Source organism: Notolabrus celidotus, chromosome 12, assembly GCF_009762535.1.
Source record: "Notolabrus celidotus isolate fNotCel1 chromosome 12, fNotCel1.pri, whole genome shotgun sequence".
Classification (NCBI taxonomy): Eukaryota; Metazoa; Chordata; class Actinopteri; order Labriformes; family Labridae; genus Notolabrus; species Notolabrus celidotus.
Genome location: NC_048283.1, coordinates 14,192,411 through 14,210,949, shown reverse-complemented (window position 1 = coordinate 14,210,949; position 18,539 = coordinate 14,192,411). Strand labels below are relative to the sequence as shown.

The following is an 18,539-nucleotide window of genomic DNA, read 5'->3' as shown; positions in this document are numbered from 1 at the left end:
ATTGATGTCCTCAAACAGAAGGTAAAAATATTTCTTAAAACGTTTTGTAACAGAAAGCTCTTTTCAGCTTTTTATGTAGACTGAGAGATTGTAAAAAGTGTTTCATAAAACCTTTTTTACAATGGGTTTCTGGTTTCTACCTTTTCTGGTCTGACTTTGGCGCACAGACTTCTGGGTAATGAAGTATTAGGGGTGTGCAATATCACAGATTTTGGTTTCGATCCGATACCAAGTAATACAGGGCCAGAATCGCCGATATCAATACCGATACTTTCTATTATTAAAAATATATTATCTACTTTGATGCATTACATGTGTGTTAAAACCAAAAATATTATTAATTATATAATTTAATATAAATATATATAATATTATATTAATATTATTTTATTTATTATTTAAACAGTCTATGGTTAAAACACAAGACAGTGTTTAAAGGCAACCAACAAATAATCTGCCTGAAACATTTCCCTCAACTCAACTCAACTCAACTCAACTCAACTCAGCTTAGCTCAACTCAACATAACTCAACTTTATTTATATAGCACCTTTCATACATAAAAACATGCAGCCCAAAGTGCTTCACCTAATAACAGAGACAGAAAACAACAACAATGGTAACATTTTATAAAAGGCAGTATTATAAATAAAATACTTAAAAATAAAATAAAATCAATACAGTAAAATTCATAAAATAAGTAATAGTGGAAAGAAAAGTTTAAAAAATAATGTAGCTTTAACAAGATCAGATGAATACAAGAAATAAATAGATAAATAAATAATCAAATAAGAAAAATATATGTTAAAGCAATGATTCAAATAATAATGGTTAAAATAATTATAAAAATAGTAATAATGCAGTCCAGGGCTAAAAATAAATGACTTCAAATTAAAAGCTAGATTAAAAAGGTAAGTCTTAAGTTTACTTTTAAAAACACCCAGAGAGCTCGCAATTTTAATATCCAGAGGCAGAGAGTTCCACAGCTTGGGGGTGTAAAATCAGAAAGCTCTCTGGCCAGCGCTTGTCCTCCTCCCTTCTTTTCTCTTGAAACTCAGAGTTCTCTTTGGCGTGGATTTTTATATGTTTTAACAAATTAGTTTAACAAATAACGAGTCCTACACACGTCGCAGTTCACTGCATTTTCAGTGACAGCTGTAAAATAGCTCCAAAAGATGCGTGTGTACGATGTGATGCGTTTGTTTGTTGTTTGAGCACACAGGACAGCAACAGGGGAGAAGCAAAGAGTGTGTTCAAGAGAACGGGACGTTGTTTGCACAGAGAGCCCTACTCTTTGAAAAATGGATAAAACCTAGAAGAGAGAAACTGAAACTGGTATCGATCATATTGACGCTAGAATCGATCTTCAAAAACGAGGCGTAGTATCTGTAGTATCGATATTTTGGGATCGATCCGCCCACCCTTAATCGGTGTGTCTGGCTCAACTCTTGTCTGTACTGGTTGACTTTGACAGCTAGTTGGACTATTTAAACTTTTTCAAAGATATACTCAAATCCATTGTGCACATTCTGTAGTATTTATTTCACCAAGGCACATATTTCACATTGAGGCCAATCAGTGTGTGGAAGAGGCATCTTGATGTAAAAAAAATAATTTAACATGATGGTATAATAGTAAATAAGGATAAAAACTGTATAAAAGTACAAAAGATAGGAGTCTTGCTCCACCAACACAAAATAAATAGCTCCACCAAGTTACTTAAATAAATAATCAATACTGTAACAAATACTAGAATAGGAATGAACAAAAATTAATAGTGATAAAATTGGTAAAGTAATCTATATTATATTGTAGAAAACAACATAATACACAAAAGCACTGTATACAACAATTTACATTCTTGTACACTTATGTACACCTGTACAGAACATAGTGTCACAATACATAGTATTTTAAGGCTTTGGGTGTTGGACTTAAAATAAAACAACCTTTTCTACCCAAAAGCACAGGTTCAAAATCAGCCATCTCACTCATCTAAGAGGCTAATCCCAACAAGTTTGTGCAAAGAATCTAATTAGGTCCATCAGTGCTCAGCAACAGGGCACATTCATTCAACTTTACCACAACATTAAATACGCCTCCTCATGCAGAATGCAAAAAAACAGGCATTGACAATAGAAACTCTGTGTTACATCAGAAAGTAATCACTTCTCTTTGGCTACTCTTTGAATTTTCAGATAAATGTTAATGCAAATTAAAATCATATACCATCAGTTACTCATTAAGATGTGGCACATTTTAAATATTAAGAAGATAACATTTGCATCTTCTAATTTGTTTGCTTTAAGGACACTGTAAGTAAGAGATAGTGAAAACCTTGGCAGTTTCAAATGTTTGCTACATCTACTGGAAGTATCCACTAGAGAAATACACAAATGCAAAGTAGAGTAAGTCCATTTACACAAAAAGAAATAATCAGAGCTATAGGTTCAGGAAGTGCTACTGTGTTTTTCTTGAGGGTCAGTGATACACAAGACAAAAAGGAAAATTACAGAGACGTGGGCAAATAAATTCACGTAAATACAGATAAAAGGAGAGAGTGACACATCACAACTTCAAATAAATAAAATTAAATAAATTACTAACAACAATAAATAAATAAATACATAAATAACATGGTCATACACAAGGCCTTTAGAGGAGAGTTTGCAGAAACATGGTGTGATCATCGTAGTCAAACTGGCAGTCTGCTGTAATGGTTTTAACTGGCTGCAGTGTAGTGCATCCTTATTGGCTCTGATGGAAAGACACATTCTTCAACACACATGTCATTGGTTGATGATCAGGCTGATTAAGGCATGTTATTGACTACAGTGCACAATGACATGGTCCTAATTCCCCTTTGGCTGAGGCGGGACTTTGTGTCCTCACTGGCTCTGCTTCCGAGCAGTTGTAAGGAAAAAGGATGAATGAGCCACGATCATCATTGTACTGCAGGGACTTTGGGCTTGAGGGTGAGGAATGCTCTGTACGCCCAGTCACAGAAGAGCTTGAAGTGTTGAAGGAGCTCATGGCTGGACTGCAGGACATCAAACTGATAGGGTTGGTGAGGGGGGAGGGAGGGGGTCGCCGGGGTTATCCTGGGTGCCTCAACTCTCAGCATCTATAGGTCAAAAGATAGGGTGACAGACAGATTAGAAATACATTTATCCTAGAGTAAATATATCCGGAAATATGGATCAATGTGACATTAAACACATAAGATGATTGTGAGTGAAATGTAAAAGTGTAGCTCTTTACCTGACGGTGCAGCAGGGTGATGAGAGATTTCATTTCTCTGATCATCTCCACCAGTTTTGGCACAGCAGGGTGGTGGTGCTTCTTTGAAACTTTGTTGAGCCACTCAAAGTGGTGCTCGTACAGCTTCAGGTCAGAATGCAGCTGAGAGAGTGTGGGCTTGAGCTGGAAAATACACAGACATATTAGAGACTAAGCACGGGTGTGGCAAGACGCAACAGTGCGGCTAGAAAGAGCAGACAGCATTCACACACACACATGCAGATTTACACACAGTTACATTATCAGAGCATTACCTCAAGATTGTTGAGGTCACTGGCTGATCTGTTGCTCATTTCTGGCAGAGACCTGAACCTGTGTGGCTCCACATCTGAGTCAAAAGCGTGCTCCCCTGAAAGAGAAAGCAAGACACAGAGCAGCTCGTCAGTCATTTGCATCAACGCAATTTTACTCATCCCGAGACAAGTCACGGCAACATGAAAGTATTAGTGCAGCACCTCGATTGGATGACTGTTTTCTGTGCTTAGAGACAGTAGCTCTCACTGAAGGGAGTGCGGTTGGTCGGGTCAGCGTGAGTTCACCCACATTCAGCCACCCCAAATGTCAACAATGAAGCAAATGACCTGAACCCACAGGATGTTTTCTACAGGGAGTGAGGATAACAACATATGCAATGACTAAGAAAGCTCAGGGTGCAACAGACAACACAAGGCTGTAGGGAAACTCCAGGGTCACAGCTATAAAAAGACGGAATGACGCAGTACTGCTGGCCAGCCAGAGTTGTGTGTTGTAAACTATGGCCAGAAAGCAGATGTAGTGCTCATCACAACCACCAGAGGGGGACAAACAACCTGACTGCAGGCCTGGACTCCAGGACTTCTACCTTACAGCTGAGTTCATCCGTAGTACAATTTAGATTTAAAGAGGTATGCCAGATTTAGTAATAAATGGGGTTAAAGCAAGATGACTGATGTGGCATGCGTCATTTCCAATCAGTAGAGGAACATAACAGCATAAAAAAAATTAAGTGTTGACAAATGTTTTTTTGTGTGCTTAATGCTTCCTTAACCTGTTATTCAGTGTGTTCCTTGCACTACTTTATGTCCGGTTGTTTGTGTGTTGTTTTTTAAGTGATGAATGTACCGCTTTGTCTTCCTCCGTCTCTCCATCAGCCTCACTAAGAGCTACCTTATGTTTGTGGTTGATTGTTTTGTCTCCATAGCTTTTGTCCCCTCCGTCCTGTTCCTCCTCTACCCTCTCCTTTCTCTCCCCCTCTCTTCTCCCTCTCTCAAACCAGGTGCACAAGCACATACAACGTCACGTGCACATGTGCATGCATGCACACAAATACACCGCTGGCTTGTCATCTAGTCAGCCCTCTGATCTCTTCATCTCTTGTGGTTTTTGCTCCATCTTTCTCAGCCTTTAATTCTCCCTCTTATCCTTTCTTTTCTTGCTCTCTCCATCATAGCTCATGACCTCACCCGACAGAACTCAGCATCCAGCCTTTTTTCTTCCTGAATGCAAATACTGGAATGTGATAAATCTTTTTGATTTTTATCAAGTCACTTTGCTGTGGCGACCAAAGGTAAAACACTAAACACCCCACCTACACAACCAGGACTATTTACAGAACCCTCAATGCACACAACACAGCCACAAAAATGCATACACAGAAATGCATGCACACATCTACACATTTGCACAGAAACTGTATGCATGTAACACACACACTTACTCACACATACAAAGTGGCTTCGGAAAACTTATACAGCCCTATGTGTGTAAACAGACACACACACATGCGTTTCTCTCTCACTTAAAAGCATCAGTTTCACTGCTTTTTTGCAGGGACTTTCCATGGATTCCTATTCTATTTATCTTTCCTAATTTTGACCTCTCTTTAGTGGAAATCCACACAGTATGGAAAAAAAATTAAAATACATCTGCCATGTTTTGAAACACTGTCTAATACTGTCCCAGACACTCTTTGATAATGGCGGTTTCTTCACATGCAGTTCTATGGTTAGACTATGGCTGCACAAAGACATATAACATTGTTTAAAGCAATGCACACACACAACCACAACACACACACATTTGGACCATTATCTTCTGGCTGAGACTAGAGAGAGTATGCGGCTATTTTTTTTTTTTCTTCTGAACAAAGGAGTTTCAAGATTTGCATAATGCAAAAATAGAAACTGGAACGGTCATGTGTGACCAAAGATGCTGCGATAAGATCACGCTTTCTTTTCACCTGTTAAAATATGGTGTGGATGCACAGTCACCAACTGGAGCTTAAGTTCTGTCTTGCCTTGGTTCTTGTTTAAGGTTTTTGTACTCTGATGCCTGATACAAATTAAGATTTGGGGGCTGAAGTTGTCAGCACAAGTAAATACCATTTCATAATAAAGGTCTCAGACTCCATCCTCACCTGTCTAGCAGAAGAACATGAACTTGTTTTTATGAAAACAGCCATGTGAAATACATTCCTTGCAGTTTGGCAGTAGTGTGGGGTTGGTATGTTCTTTCTAATTTGTGCTGATATGATTTACTAAGCTGATTCTAGAACTTTGATTTGTTTCATTGTCACACTGTGACATTTTCGAATAACATCACTCTTTACTGTCTCATCCCCACTGTCACATCCTTGCCAACAACCTTGCTGCTACCTCTGCCAACAGTCAGGTGACCAGGCAGACCAGGAGGCTGCTGAGTCAGACCTCCCCTCCCTCCCTTCTGAGTTGGATTAAAAGTGAGATCACTCAGTCAAATCTTCCCCTGAGGCTTTTGGTGCCCTGATCTAAGTATGCAGATGGCCTCCAGCCAGTCTGTCATCAATGAAAGCAGCTTATGTCAAACTGAGTCCTGAGCAAACGTAGCGTAGCTCAGCCTAAAATACTTTCAACTACAGTGATCTGAGCAAGTCAGTGTGATGTTACCTAAATTAAAGGTAACATCAACATCCAATTAAGGAAAGGTCAATCAATGACGAGCACCCTCAGTCTCCCTCACTCTAATAATTCAGTTAGCAATGGCCTCATCAGCAACTCATCCAATCAATAACTGCGATTGGTAATCACAATGACACTATCTTCACTTACCAGCAGTTCTTGGGTAAGCTTCATTAGATTTTTGGTCTGATTGGATAGTTTATCCAAGTCAGAGGGCCGCCGCGCGGGCACAGGAGAGGCCGACGTGAACACCGGCAGCTGGGCCAATAGCAGCGAGAAGAGGAGCGATGAGGAGGAGTCGAGCAGCACTGCAGGGGGAACAACAAAACGGAAGCAATTAGTGGAAAGGCGCTGTCATCTCGCCTTAATGATAATGACCTCAGGCCACCGCTGTCAGCCTCGGGGAAAGATATTGCACCATAACATAAACAATAGCTCCAGACTTGGCTGAGGAATCCAATGTCAGATTCATGTTTTCACAGGCTGAATGCAAACAATTAAATCATTAAAAAGCCGGGCTTTGACACTGAATATCACCGTCACTCCTTCACCATAAGCAACGAAATGAATGCTGCTGATTGTCACACCTGCAACTGGATAGGTAGGTGAGCTGGTGGTATAAATTATATAGAGGCAGCCAAGTCAACTCTAACAGTAAGCTCATTCATTCTTCTCCTTTCAAGTTCAAATACAAGGTAGACTAAGTATTAAAAGGGAACCACAGCGGTGTTGAAATGATGAATGCTTGATAATTACAGGTGAACCACAAGAATCAGAGCCAAATAACTGCAGGAGCATCTGAGCCCACTGTCCTTGTGTTAACTTTTAGAGTTGCATAAAACAGCACAGTCCAAACTGAAAATCAAGTTTACTAAGAAGGCTATTTTTCAGAGTTTAATCATTAAATAAGTAGGCTCAATTGGATAGGTCTGTCAAGGGATGATATACGTTTACAAACATTATAGTTTTAACGTTTAAGGAATAAGATGAAACCAAGTTGTAAAAGAAAAAGCAATATTGTATTTAAAAGAAAAAATGAACTAATAATATACAACACTTACATTTCATATTGTGTCGGGTCCAAGAGAAAAAAACCGTAGATAAATAAATAAATAGAAAATTAATAAATAAATCGAGCTCCGGAAATTGTCACGTGCTCCGGTTTCTTCTTCGCACTCGTCAGTCCGAGTGACGAGGAAAGTTGTCAGGAGAGGAGAGGATGAATGAGACAGGGCACACTGATGCCTGAAACACTCACAGACAGAGTCAAAAAAAGAGTAAGAAAAAATTAGTCAATATCGTCAAACTTTTTGTCTGGAGCAAAAGTTTGAGATGAGCCTTTAGTAGTCTTTATGGAGCGCTGAAGGTAGAGAGACACTCAGTTTGGAGAGAGGAGAGAGAGAGAGAGATAGAGAGAGGACGCAACAGGAGTGCAGAGAGAGGGATGCGAGTGTGGTAAGTCCAAATTTTGCGCGCAGTGAAGTGTTTAGGCTTGTTTAAAACTTCCTTTATAAAGACGTCGGGCCTATGACACATCGACAGTGACTCACTTCATTCATAAAAACACACCACACACAGAGACACACGCTCTCGCTCTCTCTCCTCTCCCTCTCTCCCTCTCTCTTTCCTCCTCCCCTCCCTGCAGCCTGTCTCCCTTTGCGAAAGTTTTAAAAAAAATGTTCCGTTGTTTTTTTTTTCCCTCTATCACTTTCTCTCGTCCTGTCTGCTATCTCCAGCACTTCCTCCGTCGCATCCCGCTACCTGCGCCAATCAGTCCCATCTACCTCTTTTTTTATCTTTCCATCTCCAAATCTCTTCCCCTCTCTCCCTCTCTTTCTCTCTCTATCACTGCAGACCTTTAAAAAAGCCCATTGTTTTCATGTGTATCAGCATATCTCATGTAACCATGTATCTTTTTAGAGCCTCTAGTTTGACCTGCCCTGGCTGGTGTTTTGTGTCACAGAAAGTTTGTTTCACTTGTTTGTGTGTTTTAATTTATGACTACACAAGCTGCATTCCCTATATTATAGCTAATACACACAGCAAACACCTTTTCTCTCCCGTATTTCTCTCCCTCCTTTTTCTCACCCCTTGCTCTTTTTTTTCAGAGCCCCTCCTGAGACAGCAGCCTGTTATTTCCACTGCACCCCCCCCCCCTCCTCTTTTTTTCACTCCTTCTCTCCCTCTCCAGGGTGAAGGAAAGAGTGAGGAGTGAGGGACGGATAGGAGCAGGAGAGAGGTGTTGTCCAGACCAGAAGGGGCCTCTGAAAGTGTTGCATAGAAACAGTGAGTGGACACACACACATACACACACCACAGGACATTAACAGACGTACGTGCTAGGTGTAGGGGGTGATTGAAGGGGTCATGGCAGCAGACACATACATACACACCATGCACATGGATGCACACACACGATAGTGTCATAGAAAAACATTCTGCTCCAATAAACCACCCAAAAGTCATTTTGTAGCTCAGAAACACACTCAGACTCATGCAGAAACATTACAGCCTACTGTACAACATGATTTCTCACACTCTATCCTTCACACACACTAAAATACACACTTGTAGAGCGGGGCAGTCTGGAAACACTCTGTCAGGTGCAGTAAAGCGTGGCCTACAACTGCAAAGGGCAAGAATGAGTTTCCAGTGATCACACAGGGACAGTTGATGCATCATACTGTAAACATACTGTACATCAAAGGGAGGTCAATAGGTTCATTTCCTGCCACCTCTTTTTCTAGTCATGTACATATTCAGGTTGTGCTAAAACACTAAGAAAACAAATCCAACCAAAATGATTTTAAGAAAGTAAGTGACACTTGGCTGCCGTGAACCGGTTTTGTATTGATAAAAACAAAATGCAAAAAAACCTGCAGTGGAAGCAGGCATATCCAGTGGCTTTGGATGTATATTTGACCTAAAACCAGGGGCATAGCAAACAATTCTGGGCCCTGATTCTCTATGGGCCCCTCCCTGCATCCCTGCTGTTCATTCTAATATGAGAGGCCTTGTAACCTGATGGCTTTGTGAACTCAGTCCCCTTTCGCCCCCAGTCTGGCACCAAATGGCACAAAATGGGTTTTGGTTTGATTATCCTATTTCTTTGTTAATGCACATTGTCAGGGATCACATTGTCATTCATTTTGAAGACATTGACATTAGGGGTTTTGCATTATCAGGCATGATTAGGGGACCTGTGTAATGAGCAGGCACATTGTAGCTGTTAAGACTGGTTTATACTTCTGCATCGACCCTACACAGCAGTGGAAGACCATAGACTGTATAAAATATGGACGTAGTATCTGTGACATCACCCATCTGTTCCTGAGCGCTGTTTTGAAGCCAATCGAAGGCGGCAGCTATATTGGAAATGCGGTACTCAACCAGCAGAGTGTGATGTAAAGAGGTGGAGTTTGAGCCTCCGAGCCAACAGCTATGTGTTCCCGCTCGGGAGTCAAGTCAGTCATGTCCTTATTTGGGCAAAAACTTGTAATCTTAATATCTTCTGAACCGTCACGTTAGAAAAAAATTCACCCTCGTACAGTGTGTGCAGATAGAGAAATGAGTTACGTAGAGCCAAGTCGTTTTTTGAACCAGACTGTAAACATATTTATTAATGCTGCAAAGATCGTCTTTTTTGAATTGGTGTCTATGTTGTTTCCGGTGTTTCTGCAGCCAGCCTCAAGCTGATTCTTGATGTATTGCAGTTTATAACACTTCCGCATGGGCTTTATCGTTTGAGACCGGAGGTTGCCGCTTGTGGTAGACCTAGACGTGAGCACTACATACTTGTGGGTCAATGTGTCCATGTCGCGCAGCAATACTCCGCCTAAACGCTTGAGGGCAGTGTGGTCTCTCTGATAGTGGGGTCACCTGTTTTCAGCCCTGCTACGTTTTCTGTTTACTTTTTCCCAGCGATTTCCGAGCATATTATATTAATTCACAGCTGACGCATGTTACTGTTTATTATACAGTGATGTTAACAGTGAAGAATAGAGAGGAGATGAAATGCACGGCCTACGTGCAGCAATCCTGGAAGTGCTGTAAATTCAGGAAATGCAATGCAGCTGAGCGTAGCCTACACGCCTAGGTCTGCCCAATGCCTATGCATATAGCCGACGTGCACCTCCTCCTCCCTTTGAATTCGCTGTGAATAAGCAAACTCACAACGTAGCGGTGCCGAAAACAGGCGACTCGACTTTCAGAGAGACCACACTGCCCTCAAGTGTTTCAGCAGAGTATTGCTGCGCGACACAGACACATTAATGCACAAGTATTCACACATCCACGTCGACCACTAATGCGCTGGGTTGTCGCAGAAGTATAAACCAACCATAAATCAGGCTCAAAGCCTAAAGCTAAACGCCTGCCTCAACGTTATCTTTTTGCCTCTTCTTGATTGTTTTACCAAAATGCTCTATGGTAGAACCATTGCTTTTTTGGTGTTATCATTTTGCACCCTTTTCTACTACAATGTTATGATTGGACCTGACTACAAGATCGGTGCCATGTTCATCCTACCTCAATAAAACCACCAATATTAGCACATTAATAAATTAAATGTTACATTTAAAACATTTTTTTTTAGGTTTTCTGAATTTTTTGTTGAGATTGCTGCCACACTTGGATGGAGAGACATGGCTACAGTCACAAACACACAAAGAGAGTAAGAGGTAGAGACCAGCAAGAGGGAAGAAAGCATTTTTGGAGTATGGGTGTGAGATTAGGAGACCCTCATTCACAGACATACACTCATGCTGTGGTTAGAAAATAATTAGTGGTGGGTCTTGTATGCGCACACTCGCACACTCATACGCATATACACACAGAGTTGCCAGTCCAGTGGTGGGCCTACACAGACAAACAAACACCCTCTAAATGATGAGGGCCCGGTGGCAGCGAGTGGGTGGCGGACTTGTTGTGGTTAAAAGGGGTCATACTCTGTTCTCTTGGGTCAACTGTAGAGAAGAAAGCCCGGTGAGGAGGAGCTAAGAAGCAGAAGGAGAGGAAATAGATGAGTGTGGTTGGACGTAGGGAGATATTGACACACTCGCTCTTTTTAATTTCCCACATCAAAGGGCCGTTTGAAGACACAGCTGGGGAGAGAAGAAAAGAAAAAGTGAAGTTAGTCACTCTCCCTCATTCCCTCTATGGGCTGCGTCTCATGATGGGGGTCTCCTGGGTGGTTCTGAAGCATACAGTCTTCCGTTAGGCCATCCGCCAGCACTGATCACTCGCACAGTAAGACACCGGTTGGGTGCCCTTTAATTGTGTGTGTGTGTGTGTGTCTGTGGGAATGTGTATGTGAGTGTGCAGAGATGTCAGTGGGCAAAATAAAAAGGGTTATGCATCTCTGTTTAGACTTTTGTTTTTTTGTGTGAGAACGCAAACACACAGCGGCAGCGCATGCTTGTTGGAAAAGGGGGACTCCAGGGTTTGTGTAAATGGGTGTGCGTACAGTATATGTGTGTAATTATGGGTATGTGGTGGTATAAGTGCGGTGTCTGTATATCGTGCATGAGCATCAGTGTTTGTGTGTGCGTCTGCTTGTGTGTGTGTGTGTTTGTGTGTGGCCTTCATATGCTACCCATTACATCACCAATCTGTGTAAACCACCATAGGAGGAGAAACAGAGTGAGACACTCAGACTACGACCTCAAAGACATCAGAGAGGAAGGGGAACCTGTGACAGGGCCTGCCAGGCGCTCACTGCCAGACAAACTTTACTCACACAAGCTTCACTCAATTTCTTCATGCTTTACACTCGGTTTCCTGTGCGCCATGGCATGTATTCACACATTATTACGCAGGCTTCAGAACATTTGAATGCCTCACAGTCTTGCTTACCTTTTGCAGAGTCCTTAATCCTTACAGTTGCGCAAGTCAGTCAGTAGGCACTTTAAAAACTCAGATTTAACCAAATTCAGTTACATAAGTGTAATCTTCTTTATGATTTATTTATCTGACAAGGAAGTGCTTGAACAAGGATAGTTGTTCATACGTCCGGGGCTTTTGTTCATTGTTTACCTTTGTGTGATTAGGGTTGTCGTCAGATTATGAGAACAACTACCAAATCAGCCTGTTCTGGTTATGCGGGGTTTCCCAAAAGTGTTTGTCTATGGGTGTTAATAACCATTTTCAGGTAAATCATAAAGTAGTCTTGTGGATTTTAGAGTTAAGTCTCGTGTTCTGCGCACCTCAGAGTGTCATATGCAAACAGTGGAAGTGCTGGTCATGACGCAATGCTGCTCTGATGGTAAAAAGGATTACGGGAGAAGGAGAAGTAATAAATTCATCATTTTTATGTTGCACCCTCATTTCCTCCAGGGAATTCCAGGGGGGCCTGTGTAAACAAACATTAAGATTACGTTCAAAGGAAAATCAGAAGTCTGACCTATTACTGTTAATATTTACTCACTTAGAACAGGACATGTTCAAGTTTCCCCATGACCGCCTCCACCTCCTGGATTCTTCCTCTCTACTTCGTCATTCCGCCCCTCTTTCATTCTCTCCACATTGCTGCCAAGTGCGTGAATCTTGGGGGGGGGGATATCCTATCTGGGGAATTGTCATGGTAATCTTACCCCAACTTGTTACCCTTCACCATCAGACCCCCTCCCCCCCTCTTGCTGCTTTTCCCCTTACTTAAACCTACGTCAGAGAAGTAGTGAGTGTGTTAATAGTTCAGGGGGGGGAGGTAGAAATACTGACACACAGGAGGGGGCTGCAATCATTGGGCTATAAAATGACGTCTCTGACTCTCTTTTTTCTCACTGTCAGTGATCAGTGATAAAGAATCGTTGTCCTCTTTTAAATAGATATATGACAAGAGATACTCCTCCAATGACTACCCCTCTGTCTCCTCTACGCTTGATAGTCTTTACTTGAGAAAACTCCCCATGGATGTGATTTGCAATTATGCGTGCCAATTGCTTGCTTCCTTTTTCATGTGAGCTGCCCACTTGGGGCAGATATGGCTGTTGCACAGCTGTTGCTTTGCCTTTTTATTAGACCATTAAAGGGAGACATTAACCAGCATCATTATTGCAGGTTTCCTCTGCTGGCTTAGCTCACAGAGCAGTGCAGAGGGCAGGATGCAGGGATGAAAGGAAGAGCATGAGGCAAACGTCTCTCCCTGCAGAAGCTGTGGGAGCAACATGTCTAAATCAGCTCTCGATGAAACGCACGTTTACAAGGCTGATTTTGTTCTGAAAACAAACTCCATACTATGTGACAAAACATGATGTACATGAGTGCGTGCATGTGTGTATGCGCGTGCACATGAGTCAGAGGAAACACTCCATCGCTGACTCTGTGTTGCTCACCTGCTCACATTTCCTCTCACTCTCACTGCACCCGAAAAGTTTAACATCTGCCAGAGAGGAAATCTCTGAATGAACTGGTTGAAGCAATAGGTCACAGACAGAGTGTGAGAAGGAGAAGAGGAAGGAGAGGAGGAGGAGGGGGGATACACTGGGAAGCAAGCAACCCACGTAAGAGGAACTTTTTACTGTGCAAACACTCTTTCCATCTCCCCTGCTTGCTCCCTCCATCTCAGACTGGTGTTAATACACTGGAGAGCCCAGGCCTGTCTCAGAGCTCCCGCTCTCTCCTCCGGTTCTCCCCCTTACTCGTTTCACCGCCATTCTCAGTCGCCCTAAACATTCTTTCCTCCCTTGTCATTGCGTGTCCTGTCTGCATCCCTCTCTTTCTGTCCTCATCTCTTCCTCCTTTCAAAGTGCTTCCTCTCAGCTCACTCTTACTTTCTCTTTTGCACATTCACTTGCTTCCCCTCCACATCCTTTACTGCTACTGTTCTCTTTTTTTTCTCCCTTGCAGTCTGGTGCACAGTGGGGATCAATGAAATGTAAACAGTACAATGTTTCAACAATGAAAGTTTGTCCCTTCACTACAGAACAAAGAGGAAAAATAAAAGTGGGGTCCCTTTTTTCAGTGCATTCCTCAGCATGTAGAAAAGTTATCCTGGAGACACTACCCATGCATTTTTTTGTCCTTTTGTTTGTCTTGCACCGTTTCTGTGGTGAACTAGTACATCTGTGTTTGTGTGTTTGTCTTTGAGTGATGTATACTGTATCAGAGCTGACCGCTACTTGCCGGCGCGCCTTGCGTCTGCGTCAGCCAAACACTGAGCCTGTTGTCGTGTTATTCTACGGAAGCTGAGAGCTGCTGACAAACTCAGGGGGAAGGGGAGGGCTTTATTGAGCAGTAGTGTGTATGTGTATGTGTGTGGTGTGTGTGTGTGTGTGTGTGTGTGTGTGTGTGTGTGTGTTGTGTGTGTGTGTGTGTGTGTGTGCGTGCGTGCGTGTGTGTGTGTGACAGGGCAGCCTGGACTGGAGGGACGACGGGAAAATAGAATAAGGGGAGCGGGAAGACAAAAGGAAGAGGACTTATGTGACGTCGCAGTTTGCCCTACGGAGTGGACTTTGTCAACGTGAAGTGACCTCAGTAACATGGAAGGGGGGGCAGGACAGATGGACACACACAAACAAACTCACAGAAACACACAGTTGCTTACGTCGTTCACCTCAAGCATTTGACTGTTCACTAAAGTGTTTAAAACAATTATAACCCACTGCCCCCTTTAACCTGACATAGCCTGGCTGTGTCTGTCAATGCTGACGCACATCAGGCCTCTCAATCACTGGCCTTTCATTAAATTAACGCTTGTTACACGCTGACACTCGTAAATCAACCTCCTACAACAGTGATAGCAGATAACACAACGTATAACAGTGCACACGGGCAGCTGTATTGATTCTACCGCCATTTAACTGACCACTTCCTGTGCGTCAGCCTTGCAGAGTGTGTAAATTTCATCATAACGAAGAGCAAACACAGGAAAGGAAATTTCATATCCGCATGCTGTCACTATTTATGTTTGACATACCATACGGACAGGGACCGGAAGCCCGGAACAACAGATTGCAGGCAGAGAACTTTTTAAATATGTTTGGAAATCAAAAAGGGCTTCTCTCCACATTCAGCAGGCTATGCTTTGACCGCACAGGGAGTGGAGGCGTACTTCAAGTTCACTGAAATGTCAACTTTGGTTTGAAGTGACTTTGAAAACATGGCACAGAAGATACACTGTCTCCCTCTTTTTTTTTTCTAAATGAAATTTATACAGATGTCATATCATGGTTTGCTTTCTATGCATTCTCTTGTGGAAAGAAACATTTTACCGTAACTGTTTACGTAAACTGTGAACCATCTATCCCTCATTCTTCTCGAACATACTACCTTATCTCTGGAGTATTGAAAGAAAGATATGGAAGTTATGTGTTTGTCTGCATTCTTTGTAACCACCATTATCATTATCTCAGCTGACAAGTCTAAATATGACGGCCATCCTTTCCTCGTACATCTGCACGACCTGTCACAACCCCAGCCTCTGTTTGATTTTCTTGACCTTTGTTCATTATGGGAACTTAAAAAGCTTTGTTTGGTGCACATTTATAAGACCACCTTCTTCCTTGGAGGACTCTGACTAAGAGGAATGACATGAAAGTTATTTTAATCTCTCTATTTTTGTTCCCAATGTTTACGTGTACTTTGACCCCCTGCTGTTGTCAATTAGCCACAAAGTGCTCTGTCGGGAGATATTTGAATGCCTTACATGTCTTCTTTTATCAATAACAGTCTGTGAGTCAAGGTCTCAGAAATGAAAGCTATCCAGAATTTTCTATTTTTGGCACCAAGTTCACACACATAACCATTACATCCCCCCACCATCACCCTTTTAAGTCTCTCCCTCCCTTTTCTTCCTGGCTCCTCATCATCTTTCTGCTCATCAATCACACCATGCATTCACATCATAGAGTCACCGCCAACGGATGTATGAATGGTGTAAGTTGGCCCCGGTGTCTGCCTTGTATTACAGACGCCCTCGCATCTGGCTGGACCCCCGGTAGTGCCAGGAAGCATGCCAGGAATGCAAGGAATGGCCCAGTGAACGATAGGAAATTCCCTGCAGCAGACTGGACTAAAGCCCAGAAACAACAAGTGCATGGACAATCACCGGGGAGAAATGAATGCAATGACGACAATGAGTGTGATAGGAGGAGAAGCAATCGGATGCCGAGACAGACATAGGTTTAGTGACAGTGGCTATCCTTTGAAACAGATATTGGTGGTGAGAATGGGATGGTGAGAAACAAAAAAAAGAATTGAAAAATAAGTTAGATAGGATGGGATTTGGATGGACTGATTTGAGAAGTACTCCGGAAGAATGTCAAGAAAGTAGACAGTTGACTTTATTATACCACTAGTCATTTTCCACCAAGCTCAAATGCTGTTATAGTGTCAAACAGCTGTGTCCCAGGTTGTCAGCCATACACATTTGTGAAATATGACAGAATAAACTTTTTCTGAATCCTAGTTTATATTTTTGTAGCCACAAATTTGTTGGATTGAAAGCAGCTGAGCTTTGTCAAAGCAACATGTTTGATCACCATCAGACAAGAGCTAATGTGAGTGTTTTATACTTATATATTTAACTCATAGTTAAATAGAGATGTAAGAATGTAGAGCATAAGATGTAGAACTTTCAAAGGTCCATTCAACCATCATCCATCCATCCAGTCATCCATCCATCCATCCATCCATCCATCCATCATCCATCCATCCATCCATCCATCATACATCCATCCATCCATCCATCCATCCATCCATCCATCCATTAATCTGTCCATCCATTGATCCATCCATCCATAGTTCTATTAATCCATCCATTCCTCCATCCATAGGTTCTATCAATCCATCTATTCCTCCATCCATAGTTCTATTTAGCCAACCTACATCCATCATTTATCCATCCATCATTTATCCATCCATCCATCCATTCCATCCATCCATCCATCCATCCATCCATCCATCCATCCATCCTCCATCCATCCAGACATACAGACATACAGACATACATACATTCATCCATGTCTTCTGCTTATTGGGCCTGGTGGCAGCGGAGCTTATCATGTTAACCTAGATGTCCTTCTTTCCAGCAATGTTTTCCAGCTCTTCCAGGGGGGATCTTGAAACGATCTCAGGCTAGATGGGATTATATTATCCCTCTAGTGAGCTCTGGGTCTGCCTTCTTTGGAAAACCTTCAAAGGAGGCACCTCAACTGGCTCCTCTTAATGGGGAGGAGCAGCCACCCTTTGGAGGAAACTCATTTAATCTGCTTGTATCCACAACCTCATTGTTTTGATCACTACCCAATGCTCATTACTACAGGTAAGATGGAACATATCAGCTGGTAAATCAGAAGCTTTGGCTTCTGGCTCAGCAGCCTCTTCACCATGAGGGTTTAGCTCAACTGCTGATGCTGCACTAACCCCTCTGTCCATCTCACAATCCATTGTACCCTCAGTCATGAACAAAGCCCCTTGAACTTCTTCACTTGAAGCAGAGACTCTTTCCCCACCTGGAAAGAGCAAGCCACCTTCTCTGGCAGAGAACCATGGACTCAGACTTGGAGGTGATGAGCATTATTGTGTGCTTTGTGGCCCCACCAGCTTCAAGGACAGGTTGGGTGTATTGTGATTCAGGTAGCAGGCAAGGATTGGGGCAATGGTATACTAGTTCCTGGTAGTGTAGACTTAAAGAAGTTAATGTTAGCAATAAGCAAGCTTATAACAGTATCAGCAAGGAAATGGTTGCGGGCTAGCATTTGCTGTTGTCTCATGTTAGCTAAACTTTCAGCCAAAAGATAAAGCACATTCACATTTACCAACATTTTGGCTTCACACCCTCAGCATGATGTCATAGGAAAATGGCCACTGTGTCATTATGATAAATGACTGGCAATAGAGCTGCGATCAGGATAAACAAGTGATTTCATGGAAGAGAGTGACTGAACAAAGATAGTAAAAGTAAAGACGTAAAACAGGCTATTGCCCATCCAAAGGGTGTTGGGTGAGAACGAGGGACAACACATGGACAGGAAGAAGGGACTGAGATAGAGGCTTTTCAGAGGAAAGACAAACCTCTTTAATCAGTGGCAGTAAGTGGAAAGAAGAGGTCAAGCACACACACCTCACAGGCATACTTCTCGCTGTGGGTTTGACTGACACCACTTCTTTATGACTAACTGATTCGACTTTCTGCTGTCTCCCACACTGTGCCATTTGCAGAGGCTTTCAAATTGTCTGTGAATGGTGAACACGGCATTGCCAAACCCTGATCCAGATAAGCTTCACCTGCGTAGTGGCCTACTAAAACTGACTTTACATCATTGTCACCTGACAAGCCAAGTCTACAGTGAATTTGTCTGGCTGCTGGTTCTGATTCGGGGGCAGCA

General features: G+C 42.4%; 1 protein-coding gene across 1 annotated transcript; it reads right to left on the bottom strand.

Annotated features, from left to right (window-relative positions):
- Positions 1-1,521: 1,521 nt before the first annotated feature.
- Positions 1,522-7,674, bottom strand: il11a (interleukin 11a). Its single transcript, XM_034697348.1, has 5 exons — positions 7,275-7,674; positions 6,360-6,521; positions 3,553-3,647; positions 3,260-3,421; positions 1,522-3,122 (listed from the first exon to the last, which is right to left on the bottom strand). Exons 1-5 carry the CDS (start codon positions 7,279-7,281, stop codon positions 2,943-2,945), a joined length of 606 nt encoding a protein of 201 aa, XP_034553239.1. The 5' UTR covers positions 7,282-7,674; the 3' UTR covers positions 1,522-2,942.
- Positions 7,675-18,539: the final 10,865 nt, after the last annotated feature.